Source organism: Giraffa tippelskirchi, chromosome 7, assembly GCF_054371585.1.
Source record: "Giraffa tippelskirchi isolate mGirTip1 chromosome 7, T2T-mGirTip1v1.2.pri, whole genome shotgun sequence".
Lineage (NCBI taxonomy): Eukaryota > Metazoa > Chordata > Mammalia > Artiodactyla > Giraffidae > Giraffa > Giraffa tippelskirchi.
The window spans coordinates 139,663,232-139,683,250 of NC_137281.1; the positions used below are offsets into that span (position 1 = coordinate 139,663,232).

Consider the following 20,019-nt stretch of genomic DNA (forward strand, 5'->3'; position numbering starts at 1 on the left):
TGCATGAACAGGGAAGCTGAGACACTGACCAAGAGAGTGGCCTGGGAAAGGGCCCCCCAAAAGCGTATAGTATAGCATGTGGGACTGCAGTTCACTGTGGGCAGGCTCCTCCCTTAAGCACTCAGCACTCCACACGGAAACCAGCTTCCTTTGGTCTTTGTGATCGCCCTTTCAGACTTCCCTGGTAGCTCAGTCGGAAAGAGCCTACCTGCAATGTAGGAGACTTAGATTTGATCCCTGGGTTGGGAAGATACCCTGGAGAAGAAAATGGCAACCCACTCCAGTATTCTGGCCTGGAGAATTCCATGAGCAGAGGAGCCTGGCGGGCTATAGTCCATGGGGCCGCGAAGAGTCAGACACGACTCAGCGACTTTCACTTTACTTGCTTCTTTCAGTCACGCCTTTCCATCTCCTGGGCCCTGACCTCTCCACTGGCCCCTCTCCCGGCAGGTGGTGGGTTTTGATGGCTCCTCCACCGTGGACGAGTTTCTCCAACGGCTAAACCAGGAGACAGGCATGAGGAAGTCCTCCCATTCGGGCTTTGCCCTCTTCACGGATGACCCTTCTGGCAGGGACCTGGAACACTGCCTGCAGGGGAGTGTCAAGGTGATGCCCCCCACCCCCAAGCCAACTGAGCCCCTCCTGTGCCACCTCGGCCTTCAGGATTTTGTGTTCCCAGCCTGTTGGAGACTAGCCCGAGGCATTCCCCCAGGCCAGCATTTCTGTTCCATCCTAAAATGAGCCCATACAGGCAGAGTTGTTTCTGCCCTTGTCTCTGGAGAGATCTCCACTTCCCTCCCTCCCTTGAGAGGCTCTTCAGCTTCTGGGGGGAAAAGCTGCCTCTCAGCTCAGTGTTGGAAGGAGAGGGAGGTGCTTGTCAGCATCAGCCCTACCTGGGCAGAGACCCCTACCAGTTGCATACAGACACACATAGACAGACAACTTTATGCTGGACCCAGCGGATCTTGTGTTGCACACTGGCCACTCGCTCTTACCTCAACTGCCAAGGCCCCTACTGTGCTTACAGGTTCCATCATAAAAAGGTAGATCTTTACAGTACTTCTGTATGGACTTTGAGTGGGATTCGAGCCCTGTGTTGCATTCGGGTCTGGGGTTAGAACTGCAGGGCATGCTGAGTATTTGTGGGAATGTGCTGGAGCAGTTGATAAGGATGAGGGTTTTGGCTTCAGTGTCTGCTTTCTTTATGGTGACAGGACAAAGGCTTCTATAGTCTTTTACCATTGCCTGGAAAAACTATGCCATGTACCTTCTTTGTAAATGCCTGGCATCTGTAAGGCTTAGTTACACAGTAGGCCTCTGGTAATACTTGTTGAGGAGGAGAATGGCGGCTGGTGGAAGGAAAGTGGAGCTGGTGATAAGGGGCCATGTTTTTTGACTGGGGCCTGCCCAGCCTCGGGAGGTAGCCTCAGATGTTAAGGCGGTGGCTGGCAGTGTTCCATGGTTTGCTGCTCACACCGCCCTCAGAGCTCCACCTCTGTAAGGAAGTCGCTGGCACCGTGGGTCCTGGGAGCATGAATCCCCCTCAGGTCAGCGTCCAGATGGAGAATGGTCATCCTGCTCTGCCCGGGTCCAGGCATGACTGGACCTTCTGCCCCCCATCAGGGGCTTTTCTGACTATGCCCTTTTGCATCTTGCAGATCTGTGATGCCATCTCCAAGTGGGAACAGGCCCTGAAGGAGCTGCACACCGGAAAGGCTGAGGGTGGCACGCGTGTTGTGAAACTGATGTGCAAGAACAGGTCCTGAGGGCTGCCCAAGGCGGGAACCGAGCATGAGGCCCCCAGATATAACACTGCCTATTGGGTCATTAGCTGGGGGCCCAGGCTGGCTCTGCTGGTCTCTGTGAGACCCTGCACAGCTCAAGCTCTCGGTCCCTGTACTGTATCTGCACACTCACACATGCATGCAAACACATACATACACCCCTGACCCCCAGCCAGCTTCCTCAGGTGGCTACATGTGCTACATTAAGAGAGGAAGATTTTGAGCACTATATATTTAAGGCTAAAGAATAAATTGCTCCTGTACCAATTCCAGGAAATACAGCAGCCATCCTGACTTTATATCACTTTGAGTAAGAAAATTTCATCTCAGATATGTCTCCAGGCAAATAATTTCCATTAGCCTCTTGGAATCTTAACTCATCCACTTCCCTAGTAAACTATGAAAAACGGGCTTCTCAGGTGGCGCTATGGTAAAGAAGCTGCCTGCCGATGCAAGACACCGCAGGTTCAATTCCTGGGTTGGGAAGATCCCCTGGAGGAGGGCAAGGCAACCCAATCTGGTATTCTTGCTTGAAGAATCCCATGGACAGAGGAGCCTGGCAGGCTACAGTCCATAGGGTTGCAAAGAGTCGGACACAACTGAAGCGACTTAGCATGCATGCACCATGTACCAGGTTCCCCTCACCTAATCCAGTAAGTCTAAAGGTGAATTCAGAATTAACCACACTCTCCTGTTGCTGTGAGATCTGGTGGCCCATATCTTCTCTGTGTCATGCTTGGTTAAATTTTCTGGAGGCAGTGGAAAACAGACTTACAAATGGTATAAAAAGAGTAGTTTCTTTCTTTGGAAATCAAGATAAACAGGGCAGAGACAGACTCATCTGTTCAGGATTCCAGTTGAGTCCTGGCTTCTCGTTCTCTCTCCTGTAGGCTGTATTTTCGGAGTCAAGTCAAAGGCGAGACAGAGCGAGAGCGTCTGCTGCTCGCCTCCCAGACTAACGGAGAGATAGTGGCAGGGAGGTTTCCTGTCAACAAGGAGCTGGCTCTGGAGATGGCTGCCCTCATGGCTCAGGTAAGGTTCTGTTCAGGAATCGGGAGGGTCAGGGGACCGTCTTGGACTCACAGGCGGAATGCACCACACTTGGGGAAACAGAAGATTCTGCAGGTTCTGAGCTGCCAGAGAGGGTGGCCTTGCTGACTCCTTACCTAGCAGAGCGCCTCACTGCAGACACGCACTGCGAGTGTGGAACCCAGGGGCCTAGGATTGAATCCAGCCACCTAACTGCTGTGAGATCTTGGCCAACTTACTTTTCTTATCTATCCTTTAGTTCTCTTCTGTATTCTGAAAGCAAACATCCCTTACTGCCGCCCCTACAGTGTTGTACTATGATTCTTAGATAATGTATGTTGTAAATTGTGTCCTCACCAGCTGTCAAACACTGCAGTGAGAACTGGGAAAAGGAACGTGCATTCAAGCTTTGACTCTTCTCCCTGTTCCCTTTAGGAGGCGGTCTTGCCAAAGGCATCTGGGATGCCTTCATGTTTCCCCTAAGAAAGAGTCTGGATTTATATGCTGGAGAAAAAGGGGAAATAATAATAGTTGATCTTTAATAAACATGTACTGAATATGCTAGAGAGGGCCCTGTGCTGAATGTTTTATATGCATTACCCTATTTAGTTCTCACCCTTACTTTGTAGGAGAGTAAACTAAACAGAGTTTAACTTGATCATGGTTTCAAAGCTGGTAAATGGCAGAGCTGGGATTTGAGTCAAGCATCTGACTTCAGTGGCCACATTTGAAACACTGCTATACTGTAGGATCTATAGCATCTTCAGCCCTGTATCCCATAGTTTGGGATTAGAAGCCAGAATTTCTGTAGTGTTGTCTGCCACTAATTAGCTATGTCTTTGGATAAGGCACTTAACTTCAGCTGCAAAATGAAAGTTGAACTTGAGAAATCTTTAATATTCTAAGACCCTAAGATTTTTTCTCTGGTGTCTGTGAAACTTGAGATAAAGGGTCTGTTCACAAGAAATGTTTTTTTCCCATCCATTCCCTCCTCACCAATAAAGGAATGAAATGATGGTTTATTGCACCTCTCTCAGCAGGCCCCCATCCACACCCTATCCACATCCAGTTTCCTGACTTGTCCCTCCGCATGCTTCTACTGCAGGTAGAGTACGGGGACTTGGAGAGGCCCATCCTGCCAGGACCTGGGGGTACACCTTCTGCCAAGGCTCAGCATCATCTCCAGCAGGTCCTGGACAGGTTCTACCCAAGGCGCTACAGACACGGGGCCCCCCCTGAACAGCTGAGGTAGGCTGCAGGGTCTTGCAGGGAGTCACTGTGGGGAGGGCTACAGAGTCGGGGAAACCTCAGAGCTGCGACAGAAACATGGCACCCTGTCTCTCTGTCTGTCCAAACCAGGCACCTGGCAGATCAGCTGACCACGAAGTGGGCGGCACTGCAAGGCTGCTCCTCTCCTGAGTGCATCCGCATCTACCTGACAGTGGCCCGGAAATGGCCCCTCTTTGGTGCAAAGCTCTTTGCTGCTCAGGTAAGTGTGAACGTTTCCAGTGGAAGGAGTGGTTACCATCCCATCTGGAAGCCCACCATCCCATCTGGAAGCCCACCATACCATCAGAAACTCCCTTAAGTTCCTCGGGGATTCCATCAGGTTTGAGCCAGTTCAGTCTGTAGCGCCCGCCCGCACACTAGCAACCACTAGGGGTCGCAATCTCTCCACCCATTTGCCTGCTGCAAGCTTTCCCTGGTCCAGAGCCATTGTGACTCATTGCTTTTGGACCAGGATTATTTCTGGGTGACCCTCAACTTTCCTTTATTGACTTCTTTCTCAATCCTACCCCTGGAAAAAAAAAAAAGATAGAGTCAGCTAATTCACAGCAGGGTTCAGACTTGATGTGACATCCCTCTCAAGAGTGCTTTCATTTGAAAAGAAGTTTGAAAGGACATATTAGTATAATAACCTAAACAAACACATCTCCACCGACCTAGAGTGGCCACGGGGGATGTGACTATGCAGGTAACAGTTTATTTCTCCTGCATGAAGGCCAGGTGGCCAACAGTAATTTCAGTTGGAACTTTTCTTCACTGTGTATCTGGTATGTGTGAACTTTGTACATAATCACACAGAGTGTCCTGTCCTTGATGGTGGATCATGATCCTGTTCACTGAGGATACAGATCAGACAGTAGACATTCACTCATTCATTCAACGAAGAACTGTTGAGCTCCTATTATGTCTCAGGCATTGTGCTAGTTGTTTGCGGTTGCAAGACATAAGCAAATCCAACACAGTCCTTGCCTTCATGGAGCTTTCTATCTAGTAGGGGAGGTCCACATTAATCAAATAATAATTCTCTCTCTCTCTAAATACATATATAATTTTTTTTACAAGTTGTCACAGTGCCATGAGGGAAAAGTACAGGGGTGTTATAAAGGCATATAACATGGGGACCCTCTTGGCCTGGAAGGGTGGGGAAAGCTCCTGATGAAAGAGACATATCCATCTCTGTTCCCAGCCTTCTGGGTAGAAGAGATAGGAAATATAGATTGCCCTCATGCAGCCCTGGCAGAGAAAATTAGTCATTCTAGGACTTGTCCACCAAATAGTCACTTTTCTCCCTGGTAGGGCCTAAAGCCTTTAAGGTTGCACTATTGTTTTCCTGATTTTTTAAAAAAAATAATCCCTAGAAAATTGGTTGAAGCAGGATGCACTGGTGCTGGGAGAAACTGGGTGGAATGCTTTCAGTTTCTGAGAGCCAGGAGAAGACAGCCTGTTCTCCATGCCTGTGACTAAACAGCCAGGGCTGGCCTCTGCAGTAGGAACAGAGTGTGCTGTGCTCTGTTCCGTAGCAGGGTGGGCTGTGGGTACTGCAAGAAAGTGATACCCTTCCCCACTCAGCGTAGTTCGTAAGTGGCCAGAGCTCCAAGCCAGATGCCTCCTGCCACGAGCAGACTGTTTATCCAGCATGCTGTACAAATACCATCTTCTGTGTTTTCCAAAAAGGAGAAAAAAGTTGGAAATCAGTGCCTAGCAGATCCCTGGATGTGCCTTCTACCTCAGAAAGCTGTAGTGGTTCAGAATCCTAGCTGTGACTCGGTCTGATGGGATTTTCCTGTTCCCCCAGCCTGCACAGCTATCTTCCAAGGAGAGCGCTCTGGTGTGGATTGCTGTGAATGAGGATGGAGTCAGCATCTTGGACCACAACACTATGGTATGGGAGGGTGAGGGCTGGCTCCCTGGCTCCTCCTCTCTGCACTCAGAGTCCTCAGCTGAGTGACCGTGGTTGCTCTGCCCCCACTACCCCCCATGCCCCAACCCCAAGCACCGCTGTCCTCTAGTCTAGACACAGCTATAGACATTTGAATGGAGATCTCCAAAGTGTGGCCTCTTCAGACTTCTCTTTCCTGGTCTGACGAGACTCCCAGCTCAGGAGGCAGGGGGAGAGCTACCCAGGAACTAACTGGATCACTTCTCACAGCAAGTGCACGTCACTTATCCCTACTCTTCGGTGACGACCTTTGGTGGCTGCCGAGATGACTTCATGCTTGTGATCAGATCCCTCCCAGCCCAGAGCTCTGGGAAAGGCCACGTTGAGAAGTTCATCTTCCGGATGGCTGCTCCCAAGGTGGGCCTGCAAGCTGCTAGAACATTTGATGCTGATTGGGTATGATGAGGTGGGCTTGGAGTATAGAAAGGAAACTGAGGTTGTGATAATACTCCAGAAGGGCCCCGTCCCAAACAAAAACATTTGGCCTTGTCTCTCATCAGTACTCCTGAGGATACTGGGCTGGTAGGTAAAGGGGCTGGTGGGACACTCCTCACGTTACTTCTTCCGTTCTGTCAGCTGCAGCACCAGGCAGCTTGAGCTGGGGGGCCTCTCGCTGCTCGTCCTTGCAGCAGGCCCAGGCCCAGGGTAGCTTCCTCCTCTATGCACTCTCACCTTGCCTTGGGTTCTGCTGTCCCAGCACTTGTCACAAGTGGGCTAGTCAGCACAGGCTCCCCCTTCCCTGGGATTTTGAAGAAGGCCCAAAGACTGCTTTAAGGGCCTTGTTCCCACTTGGGACAGGAAATGTTGATTGGCAAAAATATCAATTCCAGAGACTCTGAAACCGAAGTTCTGATTTATAGTTTCTGGCTCCCTTCTGAGCAGCTGGAAACCCTATTGTTTTAATCCTAAAGCTGGAGTTTGACAAACCTCCTCCTTTAATACTGCCCCTGCCGAAGGAGAGGACATGCAGGTCCCTTCCTCCAGGGAGGCCGCCTGCCCCGGCTTGGAGACAGCCAGAGTGGAATGTTGGTCCTCCTGTTTTCAGGAGGTACTGTGGACTCCAAACGCCCATTTCACTGGTTATCTGAACCTCACAGTAATGACATCCCCTCTTGGACATTTCCACCCTGGGTGGGTATTTAAGAGACAAAGCAAAACCCAAGAAGCTTATGTACCCAGTGCAACAGCTAGTGAGAGAGATAGCCAGGATTCAAGCCAAAGCTAGTTCCATTCCTTCATTTCTCTGTTGTCTCCTTAGATTGCAGAGGTGACCTTCATCTTGGCCAGCTACATGAACCACTGCTCCACAGTTGTGAACCTACCCACCACCCCTGCTGCTGCCTGCCAGCCATGGGAACTAGATGGACGACAGTTCTTTGCTTCTGTTCCCTGTGCTGCCAAAGGGCCAACATTGCTGTGAATATTTCTCCTGCCCTTCCCCCACCACCACCTGGTGTCTCTGGGATTAGAGACATGTATCCTCGAGTGTGATACTACTGTGATGGGTCTGATAGCCCCCCACAACCCACCCCAGTTGTTCTGTGAAATGTGTACTTCGGTGTCCATGAAGCCTTTACTCTCCAGGTGCCTTATCATGTTCCAGGGCCAACCTTTAAAAATCCAGACCCAGTATAAAAAACACTCCCCCCACCCCCACAAAAGTACTGAGCTGTGGACGCTGTTTGGTTGGCCCACTGTCCCTGGTTACTGAGGGCATCAGTGCTGTACGTCACTTTTCCTGCACTGCTACTCTCAGGGAGATTAGTGTTTTTTATATTGTCTATGGTCCTCACGCAGGGATTTATACTTGAAGTTTTCCTGACATCCCTGAACGGGAGAGGACTAGAACTTCCAATACACTTGAACTTCAACAAAAGCCTGGAACTCACTCAGGCTGGACTTCCTTTCCCACATGGGAGAGGTGTTGGCGGGGCTGGAGACAAAGGAGTCGACCCACCTTTCCCCTTCCACTGCTGCATACGAGGCATCAGTGGCGCCCTGCCGGGGCAGCGGCCCCTGTCCCTGCAGGACAAGGTGCTGTCCCCCGAGAGTGAAGCTGGTCTCTTCACACTGGACCACCAGCCCAACTGAGTACAAGCAAGGGCAGGGGTGGGTCCACCCTGGCCTCTCCTTGTCTCATTTTAACGACTGGACAGGGCTCAGTGAAAGCTGTGCTTACTACTGTAGAAGGTGGGCATCACTTATTCCCCTGCTCATTGAAAGACCAAGCAAATGCATCCTGCTCTTTGCTACTCTGTGAGGCCACCAAAAACAACTCAGAAACAGAAGACCCCCCCTCCAGGCTTGTGAGCCTGGATTTGCTTAAGACTTCTGGCGAACTTGCGCTGGCCTTTTGCCTTCCTGACGATACCAATATCTCCCCACCCCCAAGTGAGACCCTGCTGTTGAGTGCAGAGATGATCTTATCTCCGCCCTCCCGACAGAAAAAAAAAAGACGAAAGAGTTCATTTATACTCTGATTTTCCAACACTGGAGAAACTGAGTTTTATTTCATAGCTCTAAGACAGCCTTATCATTTTTCAATAAAGTTCTGAACAAACTATATGAGTGTAGCAATAGCATCCATGAACCAAGCCTTTAACCCCAACAAAGTGTGTGGTCGGGGCACACTGCGAAAACTGCAAGGCTGGAACTAGTTTATCTGAACACCTCAGCTGCTGTAAGCTTCCCCTCTCTCACCCTTTAAACTGAGAAGCATGATGAAAAAGGCAGCACATCAGAGTGTCTGCCTCTTTTAAATGAACTGGACTTTGCCAGGCTGGCAATTTTATAGCTGCCTCCCATTTTGGTTTCTCCCTTTCCTCCAGGATTTGGAATTTAGCTGAGACATTTCTACCTCGAACAAGTCACATGTCACATATCCCACAGGCTCCTGAATAACCCTTCCAGGGCTGGTGTAAAAGGCAGAAGTTACAGCTCTGGTTTTGTAATATCTTGAGTATCTCTAAGGCAAATAAGGATATTATCATCTACAGGACCCTGTACAGAACTACCCTGTACAGAACACAGGAGCTAGGTAGACAGAGACTAGACTTTTGTAGGACATTGCTTCCTACTAACCAGTCCCTGAAGGGCTTGCTTTTTTTCTTTCTTAACTTTTATACAGGGATACCACACAGTTGGAAAAATTATCTTTTTCAAAAGAGCTGATGTCAGGAGTTAAAAAAAATCCCAAAGAAAAAGTAAGCAGGAATGGAGCTGTGTTTCTACTGAGTTTAGTGGGTCAAGCTGTTTTCCCTGCCCTGTCTTCTTCCCAGCCCTTCAGGAATCCTCCCTAGTTTGTTGACTTTATACAAAAGAAACTGCCTTATAAACAAAGGCTTTTATAGTATGTATGTTTATCCTTCAACATGTCTGGGAACAAAAGTCAAATTTCTGTCTGGCTTTTTGTTTCATCCCTCTTGGCAAAAGAAGTTTTTGGAGTCATAGACAATGCTGAGTAACAGGAGTATTAATGTGCTTGACACCCTTGACTGAAATGCCACGATCATGTTTGTCAATAAAAAGCAGCTTTCTGAACCAAGTAGTGGTGTTATGTTTTGGAAGAAGTTCTGTTTATTAAGAGAATCATCATAAAGTAACCCTGTACAGGAGCTAGGTGGACAGACTAGTCTTTTGTAGAACATTGCTTCCTACTAACCAGTCCCTGAAGGGCTTGCTTATTTTCTTTCTTAACTTTTATACAGGGACACTGCACAGTTGGAAAAATTATCTTTATCAAAAGAGCTGATGTCAGTTTCCCATTTTCTATCAATTCCAACAAAAAGTAAGCCTGAGTGTGCTCACAAAGTGCACTCAGTCAACATTACTCCTAACACAGTTTTGAGGTCTCCCCTCAACTGGTAAAATAAAACCTTACAAGAGGAACACTAAAATATACATTAATACTTTGCTCAATATCACACAATAAGTTAGGTTTCCAGTCACCTGCTCTATGGCTCTGAGATCCACGACATCCATACTGGTTCCTCTGACTGTGTCCACTTGAAGGTTTAAAATACAGAAAATAAGCCAGCCGCTGTGGCTTAGGAGTCATCTCCTCTGGAAGACAATACTGGCTTTCTGAATGCTGGGACTCATGGGCTCGTTGATGTGGCTTTCTGGTGTGCCAGGATTTCCTGGCAGCTCCTGTACACTTCAATCAAGCAGTCCAGCCGGGGCTTGGCACTCTGAATTCCAAAGGGGAGAAATGCAGAGTCAAGATGAACGTAAGAGACTGATTAGTGGTGTTGCATCCATGTGCAACCTTGATCTCTCACCCACAACCCGGGGGGTCTAAACGGCACAGGTGTGGGCTCAGAGAGGTGGAAGTTCAGGCCTCACAGGACTTTGCTGGGAGTAATCCCTAACCAGGCCCACAGCCCAGCCTGTGAACTGTGGGAAGCAGGAGCTCAAAAGACAGTTTTTAATCTGTCTAAATTGCATGATCTCCGCCTAAGAGCAAGAAAGAGGAGTAACAAGGACAGACCTCTTGGGAAGTGTCACAAGCTGGGAAGCAGCTCTCAGAGACAAGAAGGGCACTTTAATATGTAAATATTGCAAATTATTTTGTATAATGAAATATAATACAGTCAAAAGAAAAGCCACAGAATGGGAAAAATGTATGTGGAAAGCATATTTAATAAAAGTTGGCTACCTAAAATAAATTGTTACAATGCATAATCAATATGCAGTATCTGCTTGACTAATAGAGGAGATGGATAGTTTAAAATGAGAAAATACTGATAGGTAATACTTACAAGGAAATATAAAAGTCTGTTATTTAAAGAGATACAAATACTTAGTAACTCTGAATTCCTTTAACCATACACTAAACTAAAAAATAGCTAAAACTACTGTTAGACAAGACTACAGAAAAACAAGCACAAATTCCCAGAAGTATGGTAAAGTTGTCTAATCTCTAGAGCCAAATCTCAAACACTATTATATTAAAATCTATGAAAGTATTCATAAGCTTAAGCTTTAATAAAATTTTGAGCTATAATGCAAAAGAATTTTAGCTTAGCTGCCTTAAATCCTTTGTGAAAAAGTCAGTGAGGCAGAATTAACTGCATACATAACTTCATATACCTATAAAATAATTTATCATAATTATGTTTGTGTTTTTTATAAGAGGAAAACAAATAATTTGGATGTGGTTTTAAAAGCTAGCAAATGATGTGGCTGAATAAGCTTATATTTGACATGATGATATAATTATTTAAAATAAGTATAATGGCTTTGTAGATACATGAAAAAATATATATTAAAGCAATTATGACTGATTCACATTGTTGTATGGCAGAAACCAATACAACATTGTAAAACAATTATCCTTCAATTAAAAAAAAAGAGTTAACTGAAAAAAAAAAAGTAAGACACCAAAATAGTGTATAGCAGTCTGTATAGATTAGTAACATCTATGTAAAATCATATATTGGGCTTCCCTGGTGACTCTATGGTAAAGAATCCTGCCAATGCAGGAGACCCAGGTTCCATCCTTGGGTTGGGAAGATCCCCTGGAGAAGGAAATAGGCAACCCACTCCAGTATCTTTGCTTGGGTAATCCCACAGACAGAGGAGCCTAGAGGGCTACAGTCCATGGGGTCTCAACGAGTTGGACACGACTTAGTGACTAAACAATAACAAGAATCACATACTGGTAGACAGACAGAGTCGGACATCATATGCAGAAGCTGCTATATATGTATTATTAGCTCTAAAATTTGTATAGGTTCCTAATATTTCTGAAAGTTTTATCTCCCTCAGAAAGGAATTTCTGAAATAACATTCTAGTTCTTAGTAAAAATAGCCCTCAGGAATCCTCAAATATTCTTGACAATAGAAGATTACATTCCTACTGAACCTAAGAAGCAGTGGATCTGCCGAGAGAAGGAGTAAGGTAAAGGACTTCTCTGGAGAAGAAACTTAAGAAAAGTCTTCTGTGCTCACCTGGAAGAGGGGTACTACTTGGGATATCCCATGTGGTTCCAATGGATCGTTCAATAAAATGCAGAGGTAGTAAATCACCTTCTGCTGTAAGAAAAATAAACCAAACAGGAGAGATCTAGGTGAAACTCAGTTTTCTTTCTCAAAACTTTTCATAAATGAAGTAACACTTGATAGCTTCTGAACTGACAGGTATATTCTCCTTCTTTAGAGGAAAAAAGACAAAACAACAACAACCAGAGATGATTTTGAAGCTGGGCTAGAAAATAAAGTTGAAATGCTAAGTCCCTACCCCTGAAAACCTACTGCATCTCTTTAAGAATAAAGGGCGTATGTTTTCAATAGAAGTTTACTTTTATGGTTTAAAGACATGCCAGCCAAAAAGAAAACACTCTAAGTACTAGTACACAGAGCCCTCAAGTTTAATTCTGTGACATCAGTTACTTTAGGTATGAAGACTCAGTTTAGATCCAGACACACCCCATGGGCTGCCTCCTCTAGGCAGGCCTGCAACATTTACTGCTTTAAATACTTACCATGTAAATAGCCTCATTAATGATGACATCCTTCACCTTGCCCATCTCAATGAAGGTGGTGCTTTCTTTGCCTGAGGCATAGGATGAGGTCATCTGGATGCCCAGGGAATCAATGATTAACAGTGTCTCGTGATCAATCTTTACAAAATGGAGGTAACCAAGCAGGCCTAAGAGAGTGATGAAGATGGCAGCAGAGAGGATCATGCTGTTCTGAAGAGAGAGCCAGACACAGGCGGTAAGATTATCAAGTGTTTCTCTGCTGGTTCCAGACAATGTGGAAAAAAACCTTTGTTCTCCTGTGAGGTGAATGAATAGGAAGAACATGCATGAAGGAAGAGGAAGCTACTTTTATTTGGGCTCTGCAGTGCTAGGGAAGCACATGGTACGACACATCCAGACAGCAAATGGACAGGTCTGGGGAGGAGAACCTCCCTCAGCAGGATACCCATCACACTACTCTCTGAGATTTTTCTTCCAAAATTGCAACTTAAGGACTTAGATTTTTTCTTCTCACCTTTCATCAGTAAAATATGTAGCAAAATCTCAGACTGAACAGTAATAAAATGCTTAGCACAGTGCAGCAGATAATACTCAACAGCCACTCCGGCTTCCTAATACTCCTGCCAACGACTGGTTCAGAAATGGACCAATGACACAACTCTAGCCAATGACATATAAGGGGAAGTCTGCTGGAGGGCTTTCTAGAAAACTAAGTCCATCTCAAGAAAGAGATCTAAGGAAGAGAAGGCCCCTTCATCCTGAAGTTTTGATGCCCAGAACTACATGGCCTCTGCTGTGTGGAAAGCTAGGTTGAAGACAGGTAAAGGCTAGAAGATTGGTAAGATAAAAAAACTAAAATCAACTGAGCTTCTTATGCCCTCTAGAGACCTTCTTCATCTTGACTTCTGGTTTTGTTAAATAATAAAGATCTTACTATTCAGGGCCCTTTTGGTTGCCTTGGGTTATGACTGACTGATATGTTAAGGCTGACCGACCAGCTGAAATGACTAAGGACTGTGTTAAGGGCCCCCAAAATGGTATTTATTTTTTTGATTCTAAGGCACATTTACAACCTTTTAACATTTCTGAAGTTGAAGTGTGTTTTTCTATTGAGGTATGTTTCTTTGTTTTCTTTTTTTTTCCAAAAAGCTATTTAGAAGGATGGCACAGGGAAAAAAAATCATTGAGGACCTAGAATCACAAGAGATTCAGTAATTTATGGCTGTCATTCCTTGAGGGCAGGAGGTGTTTAACTAATCTTTGTTACTGAGAAGATACCCTCTTTGACCTAACTCCAGTCAGACTCTTGTTGAACAATGCAGGCCTTGTCAGCCAAGTGGTAGCAAGACTCTTGCTAAGTGAGTTTAGAGAAGACAGTCACCTTGGTTATCTGATCACCCCGGCCTGCCTTCAGCAAGAATCCTGTCGAATCAACTTAGCCAGAATCCCCCATTTACTCCTCATGTTTCCTTTTAGTAATTTTGCATCCATTGACCACTGACCCTGCTCTTTGGCTATAAATTTCTACTGGTCCCTGCTGTATTCAGAATGAACCCAACCTTCAATACTGAGGTCTCTTTTCTCCCATTGGAATAGTTTCTGAATGAAATCTGTTTTTATTGCTTTAACTACTGACCAGCTTTGGTACTTCTTTGTACATAACACATAGTTAAGAGTTAGATAAGAAGTCTAGAAACTATTTGGGCCTGTGATCTCCTTTTGTCTGGTCCACATTAAGCTAAGACTGTTTTTGTTTTGTTTGTTTTTTACACATTTTGAAGGGTTGATAAAGAAAATGAAACAGAAGAATATGAGACAGAGACCTGCAAAGCCTAAAATATTTACTATTTGGCCTTTTTAAGAAACAGTTTGCTGACCTCTGTGCTAGATAATTATTTGTTAGTTAACAAATGGAGGATGGAGAAATCTATGTGCTGGGTCTTTGATGGGCCCAGAAATACCTACATTGAGTTAATTAAATGTCTAGTACCTAGTACAGTGTCTTGTATATAGTGTGAACTGAATAAGCATTATGGAAGAATGGAGAGAGATAAACTTTAGTTCTGGCCCTTACAGACTTATTAGAGGCAAGATTAAAATATATAAAATATTTTTGGAGAATACTATGATATAGAAGTGACTAAGACAGGATTAATAGAGAAAGAGAAAAAGCAAGAAAGAGAGATTAAAGCCCACAGGAATATCCTATGAAGACTTCTAAGGAAGCAGGATTTAACTGGTGCTGAGGAGCTGGTGATTATTGATAGATATACTTAGCTGAGAAAAGGAAGGGGGAAGAACATTCCAGGTTGGAATAAGTAAGGTAAAAACTTAGAATTCTAATAGAACTGTGAATTCAAAAACTGGGAGGAAAGAAGGAATGAAGAACAGTATATACTTAGGGGATTTTAATATTATTTTTAAATTTTTTATTTTATTTTGGAGTATAGTTGATTTATAATGTGTTAGTTTCGGGTGTAGAGCAGAGTGATTCAGTTATACATATTCATATATCTTCACATTTTGAAATTCTTTTCCTATTGAGGTTATTACAAAATATTTGGTAGAGTTCCCTGTGCTATACAGTAGGTCCTTGTTAGTTACCTATTTTAAATATAGTAGTATGTACATATCAATCCCAAACTTCCAATTTATCCCTCCTCCCTTCTTTCCCCTATGGTAACCATAAATTTGTTTTCTAAGTCTGTGAGTCTGTTTCTATTTTGTAGGTAAGTTCATTTGCTTACTTAGGGGGTCTGACCCGTATCAGCTTTCCTATAAAGTAATCAGTGCCCAAAACTTTATTACCCCTGCATTTTTTTATACTTAATTTTTCTTTCTGAAATTCTAACAATTCAATATTGGTTTGGATTGAAGTAAAGCCAAATGTTTTAATGAATTCCTTCAACAGATTTCTTCTTATCCTAGCTGAGCTTCATTACTGATTAATAGTTTTGAATAGGAGGAAAAACAGAAATTCTGGTACACAGAGCCCTTGAGAAGTGCTGCAGTGGAGTTTACAGGAAGATAAGGTCGCTTAGCCCTGGACATTGATGAGGGTTAAGTAGGATATACCAGGATGAGAGAGGTGAGTACAAAAGGGAGCTGGTGTAAAACAAACCTCCTATTTAAAAATTCTGCTAAGCAAGCCATCAGACGACCATGGGTTTGAAGCCCCGGTAGGCCATTTACTAGTTGTATCACTTCAGATAAGTTACTACTCTTTCTGAGTCTCGGTTTTCTCCTAAGGTTGAAATGAGGCATTCAGTAAAGCCGCTGGCACCTAGCGGGCATTTAATAAATATCTGTTCCCTCCTTCCCATGACTATGTGGACAGAACTCAGGCTAGTACTGAAATTCAACTATATTATATATTAAATTTTTTAGGGGGCAGGAGGAAGAACTGTCCTGGCATTTCAACCAGTTCAACTGACTTATGAACTTTTAGATACAACTGATACAAATAAGGGTCTTAATTTTGCGTATATCTATACTAAATTACCATGCCCTGAAATATGCTCTGGTGGCTTTTTCAAAAAGCTAATGGGGGACTTCCCTGGTGGTCCAGTGGTTAAGAATCCACCTTGAAGTGCAGTGGATGGGTGTTGGATCCCTGGTGGGTGAACTAGGATCCTACAGACCATGGAGCAATTATAATAAGCAGGCAGCTGCAACTACCTGCCACATCCAAAATAAAAAAAAAAAATTTTTTTAAGAAAAACTAATAGGTGCAGCATTGAAAACAATACCCAAATTACAGAAATAAATAGCTTGCTGTACTTAGCTCTGGTCAGATCACTCCTGGAATAAGATATGCCACTCAGGACACTACATATGAGACTAAGTTAAAAATGAAAAGGGCAATTGGGATGATTCCTTTTATTTGCGAGTTGTCACAATGGTGCTACATATGACCCTCACAATGCTGTGACGTTGCCATAGCAGGTATCAATTCCATTTTAGAGGTGTGAAAACTGAACCTGAGAAAATACTGATGGGAATGAGTCTGGAAATTAAGCACAGAAACCACCCATCTCTGAAATCTCACAGTTCTTTAGAAAATACTTGGAAATGGGGTAGCAATTGTAGGGTGGGGGAGGTTAGACTGCCCTGAAAAAGAGATTCGTAACCTGCGTGTGAGAACTGTGGAGGCAAAGACAGTTTCTCAAAGACTGCAAAAGGTATTGTCAGCAGTGATTCCTGTGAGGAGTGGAAGTGATGGGTGAGGACGATCCATCCACCTAGTTCTCTGAACTCTTGGAACTGAACTACCGTGAGCCTGTACTACACAGAGCACATGGAAGTTAACGTTTTAGGCTGTCAGGCAAGGACGCGATGTATGCTGAGTGGAACCACAGGGCAGAGAGCAGCGACCACGGAGGAGAGATAAAGTACAAGAGCGCAAAGTTCACTCAACGTTAAGGAACGGCGAGAGCTGTCCAGCAGCGGAATGGCGTCCCCAGAACCAGCGAGTTTCTGCCCTCTGTAGGAGGGTCTGGCGAGAGCTCTGGGCTCGAGCCTAAGACCCCAAAGATCCTTCCAAACCCGAGCCCCCGACTCCGATCGCCGGGAGGGGCCGGCCGGCCTTACCTCACAGAGTGTGAAGAGTCCGTAGGCCGCCAGCCACACGCTGCAGGTGACAGCGGTGAGCGAGCGCAACGAGATCCGAGGGCAGCTGAGGCAGAACTCTAGGCAAGAAGGGGAGTAGTATCGGCGGTGCAAGGCCAGGCGGCCGCCGCAAATATCTGAGAAGCTCCGCTCGTCCTCCATGGCCGGCTCGCCCGCCCCAGGCCCGGCCATGCCGCGCCGCTCTAGCGCGCCCTCCAGCGTCCTCTCGCTGGCTCTGGACTCACTTCCCCACGGCGGAGTTGGCCACGCCCCTCCGCTGGCGGCGCGCAGCCGCAGTTCGGCGCGGACGGCGGCGCAAGGCTCTTGAGGGGTTAAGTCCTTCCACGCCTTGCGCGGCCGGGATTCTAAGTTTGTATACCACCGAGATTCGTAGGGGGTGTCAATGGCTGAGTGGACGGATTAAAACCGCTATTAACGTGCTTTCCGCTCGACAAACTGATTTTTATTTCCAAGCTAGAGTACGCCCCCAGGAGGCAGTCAGCAGATATTCGTTCATTCCACTCATTGATTCATTCACTCTGGTGCCAGGTCGTTTTAAGTGCTGAAGGTACAGAGGTGAACAGGATCGACAAGGTCCCTGGCTTCAAGAGGCTTCCTTCCTATTGAGAAACAATATAGAAATAATTCCAAAGAGTGCAATTGCAGTAATATGACCTGCAGGGGTGGCTTGGGGAGTCAGGAAAGTCTCAGATAAAATATACCAGAGCTGCAAGGATATGGAGCCAGACTGGTCTCTGGGAACTCTGGAGGAGGAATTTGACAGGAAGGAGGACCGGAAAAGACAAAGCCCCCTAGGCTGAAACAGGATTGGCTATTGGAGGAATCAATAGGTCACAGAGGCGAATGCGTGGGAAATGCAGCTGGAACTTGGGGAAGTAGGTAGGGATCAGAACCAGGAGAGTCTTGTAGGGCCTGGTAAGGAGTTTGGATTTCATTGCCTAGTTTTCTCTCCCAGACCACTAAGTGGAGCACTGAGAAGGCAGACAAGTCCTGGCTTAGTTAGCAAGAGTGGAGGATACAGAAGGTATGGATAATGAAATTACTAAACTCATAAGTAACAGAGACCTGTGGTGTGGATTCCCTTTTCTTTTTTACTTGGAATGTGGCCCAAGAGTGCCTGTGTGGCCTGTTAAAAGAATTTTGGTGCTTCAGCCCTGAGGCAGCATATTAAAGAATTTGGTATAAAGATGAATGGTATAAAGGTCTCATCAACTTGTGTCCTGATGAAAGTCAGGTTCAGTTTCTCCATCTCATCCAGGATTTTGTTTTCCTTTTTCTTCAGGCATTATTTTGGTTTTCCAACTTTATTTCTGTATACTGAATCTCACCAAGCAATACACCCCTTTTGTTTTTGTAAATATCATGTGATGTCTTTTATAATGGTAAAAGTGATGCTTGCTTATTAGGGAAAATTTGAACAATACAGAAGAGAAGAGGGACTTCCCTGGTAGTCCAGTGGCTGACTCTGTTCCCAATGCAGAGGGCCTGGCTTCGATCCTTGGTCAGGGAACTAGATCCCACATGCCACAACTAAAGATCCTACATGCCGCTACGAAGATTGAAGATTATGCACGTGCACAACTAAGACCCAGCTTAGTCAAATAAATTAAAAAATCATAGCCATACATGGTTATAAAAAATAAGCAGAAAAATTTAAACCATCCATATTTCCACTACTCAGAGATAAACACAGTCAATGTTTTGGGAAACGCACTAGTTACGGAGCTCTTATCTTGCACGCCATAGATAAAATCAGAGTTTAATCTTTAGTTTCATTAACTTCTAATTGAAATTTAACATTTCTTTTGATTATGAATCAGGCAACAAACCAATTAGTATTAGCAATACTTGTGATTTTTGTCACTGATAGAAACCACAGATATTTTCATCTCATAATAATATCTCAAAATGTCATTTCCGCTCATTACTTCAAAATTTCTGCAGTAATTATTAGACCAACTACTAGATCTCCTTATTTAATATGTCAACAGAGACACATATTACCATGACATTTTAAAAAATATTCTGATAACTATTTTAATTCACTTTTGTTTTAAATCCTATGTATTCATTTACAAACATTATTGTGATAAGGGGTCCATTAGGTTTACTAGATTTACAACATATCTGTGACAACAAAAAAAGTGAAGAACCTGTGCAGGTTCAGAAGTTCCACCACTCTAGAGTCATCGAAAAAAGACACCTAAGACTTTGGAAGGCGGATTCCCTACCGCTGGACCACCAGGGAAATCCCCATGCTGGATTCTTAAAACCTTCCTATAGAGCTTTCTTTTAGTACTTACTTACACTTAACGATGGCATAGTTTTTCTAAGAATACTATCTTATTCTGTAGTTTTTATTCTTTTTTTTTAATGATATAGCATTAATGATTGTTGCTACTATGTTAACTGAGAGTAGACTTAATTTAGGACCACTTACTCATAGGGGAGAAAAAGTAGAGGCCCATCTAAGCGAAAAGAAATTCCAAATAGGGTTTTAAAAAGATAAATATTGAAATTATACCTCAATTTTTAAAAAGCCAACTAAAATAACTTAAAAAGCTTGTTACAACTTTGCGAAATTGATCAAGAAAGAATTTACTTTGCATAAAAAAAGGTAAATATAACACTTCATCTTGTTCAGAATTTCGTTTTGGTTTATCTTTGCAATGTGGATATGCCTCTTTATATAGTTTTTTTTAGTGGGATTTCTTTTGGTACTACATTACATGTATGAAACTGTTTTAGAAAAAACTTGGTCTACTGTGTTTCTCCTTTACTCTTACACTACTACCACACTCACAACACTTCTGACACCAAATGTCAGAAGTGTCCCACACCAAGGACAGTAATTCTCTGTGATACC

General features: G+C 44.5%; 2 protein-coding genes across 6 annotated transcripts in view; one reads left to right on the top strand and one right to left on the bottom strand.

Annotated features, from left to right (window-relative positions):
- Window positions 1-9,583, top strand: part of PLEKHH1 (pleckstrin homology, MyTH4 and FERM domain containing H1) — a 54,632-nt gene extending 45,049 nt beyond the window's left edge. For all 4 annotated transcript variants that reach the window (XM_081513454.1, XM_081513453.1, XM_081513455.1 and 1 more), the window contains 8 exons: window positions 451-606; window positions 1,659-1,759; window positions 2,675-2,816; window positions 3,919-4,061; window positions 4,173-4,302; window positions 5,896-5,982; window positions 6,250-6,396; window positions 7,298-9,583. In XM_081513454.1, coding sequence (XP_081369580.1) covers window positions 451-606; window positions 1,659-1,759; window positions 2,675-2,816; window positions 3,919-4,061; window positions 4,173-4,302; window positions 5,896-5,982; window positions 6,250-6,396; window positions 7,298-7,459 — 1,068 coding nt within the window. In that variant the 3' untranslated portion in view covers window positions 7,460-9,583. The remainder of the gene's footprint in view (window positions 1-450; window positions 607-1,658; window positions 1,760-2,674; window positions 2,817-3,918; window positions 4,062-4,172; window positions 4,303-5,895; window positions 5,983-6,249; window positions 6,397-7,297) is intronic.
- On the bottom strand, window positions 8,508-17,375 carry PIGH (phosphatidylinositol glycan anchor biosynthesis class H). Of its 2 annotated transcripts, none has more exons than XM_081513492.1 (4): window positions 17,115-17,375; window positions 12,525-12,734; window positions 11,992-12,072; window positions 8,508-10,229 (listed from the first exon to the last, which is right to left on the bottom strand). In XM_081513492.1, the coding sequence occupies exons 1-4, from the start codon at window positions 17,322-17,324 to the stop codon at window positions 10,137-10,139; spliced, it is 594 nt and encodes a 197-aa protein (XP_081369618.1). In that variant the 5' UTR covers window positions 17,325-17,375; the 3' UTR covers window positions 8,508-10,136. The 2 variants fall into 2 exon arrangements, with proteins under 2 accessions (XP_081369618.1, XP_081369616.1); XM_081513490.1 differs by having other exon boundaries at window positions 11,992-12,075.
- Between the last annotated feature and the right edge of the window lie 2,644 nt (window positions 17,376-20,019).

What these genes read in the sequence shown, in the direction of transcription:
- PIGH (XM_081513490.1), bottom strand. Translation starts at nt 17,324, where the DNA reads ATGGCCGGGCCTGGGGCGGGCGAGCCGGCCATGGAGGACGAGCGGAGC. An exon ending in GACTCTTCACACTCTGTGAG is followed by an intron (nt 12,735 to 17,114) that starts GTAAGGCCGGCC and finishes CTCTCTCTTCAG; the next exon opens with AACAGCATGATCCTCTCTGC. An exon ending in AAGTAGTACCCCTCTTCCAG is followed by an intron (nt 10,230 to 11,991) that starts GTGAGCACAGAA and finishes TTTGGAATTCAG; the next exon opens with AGTGCCAAGCCCCGGCTGGA.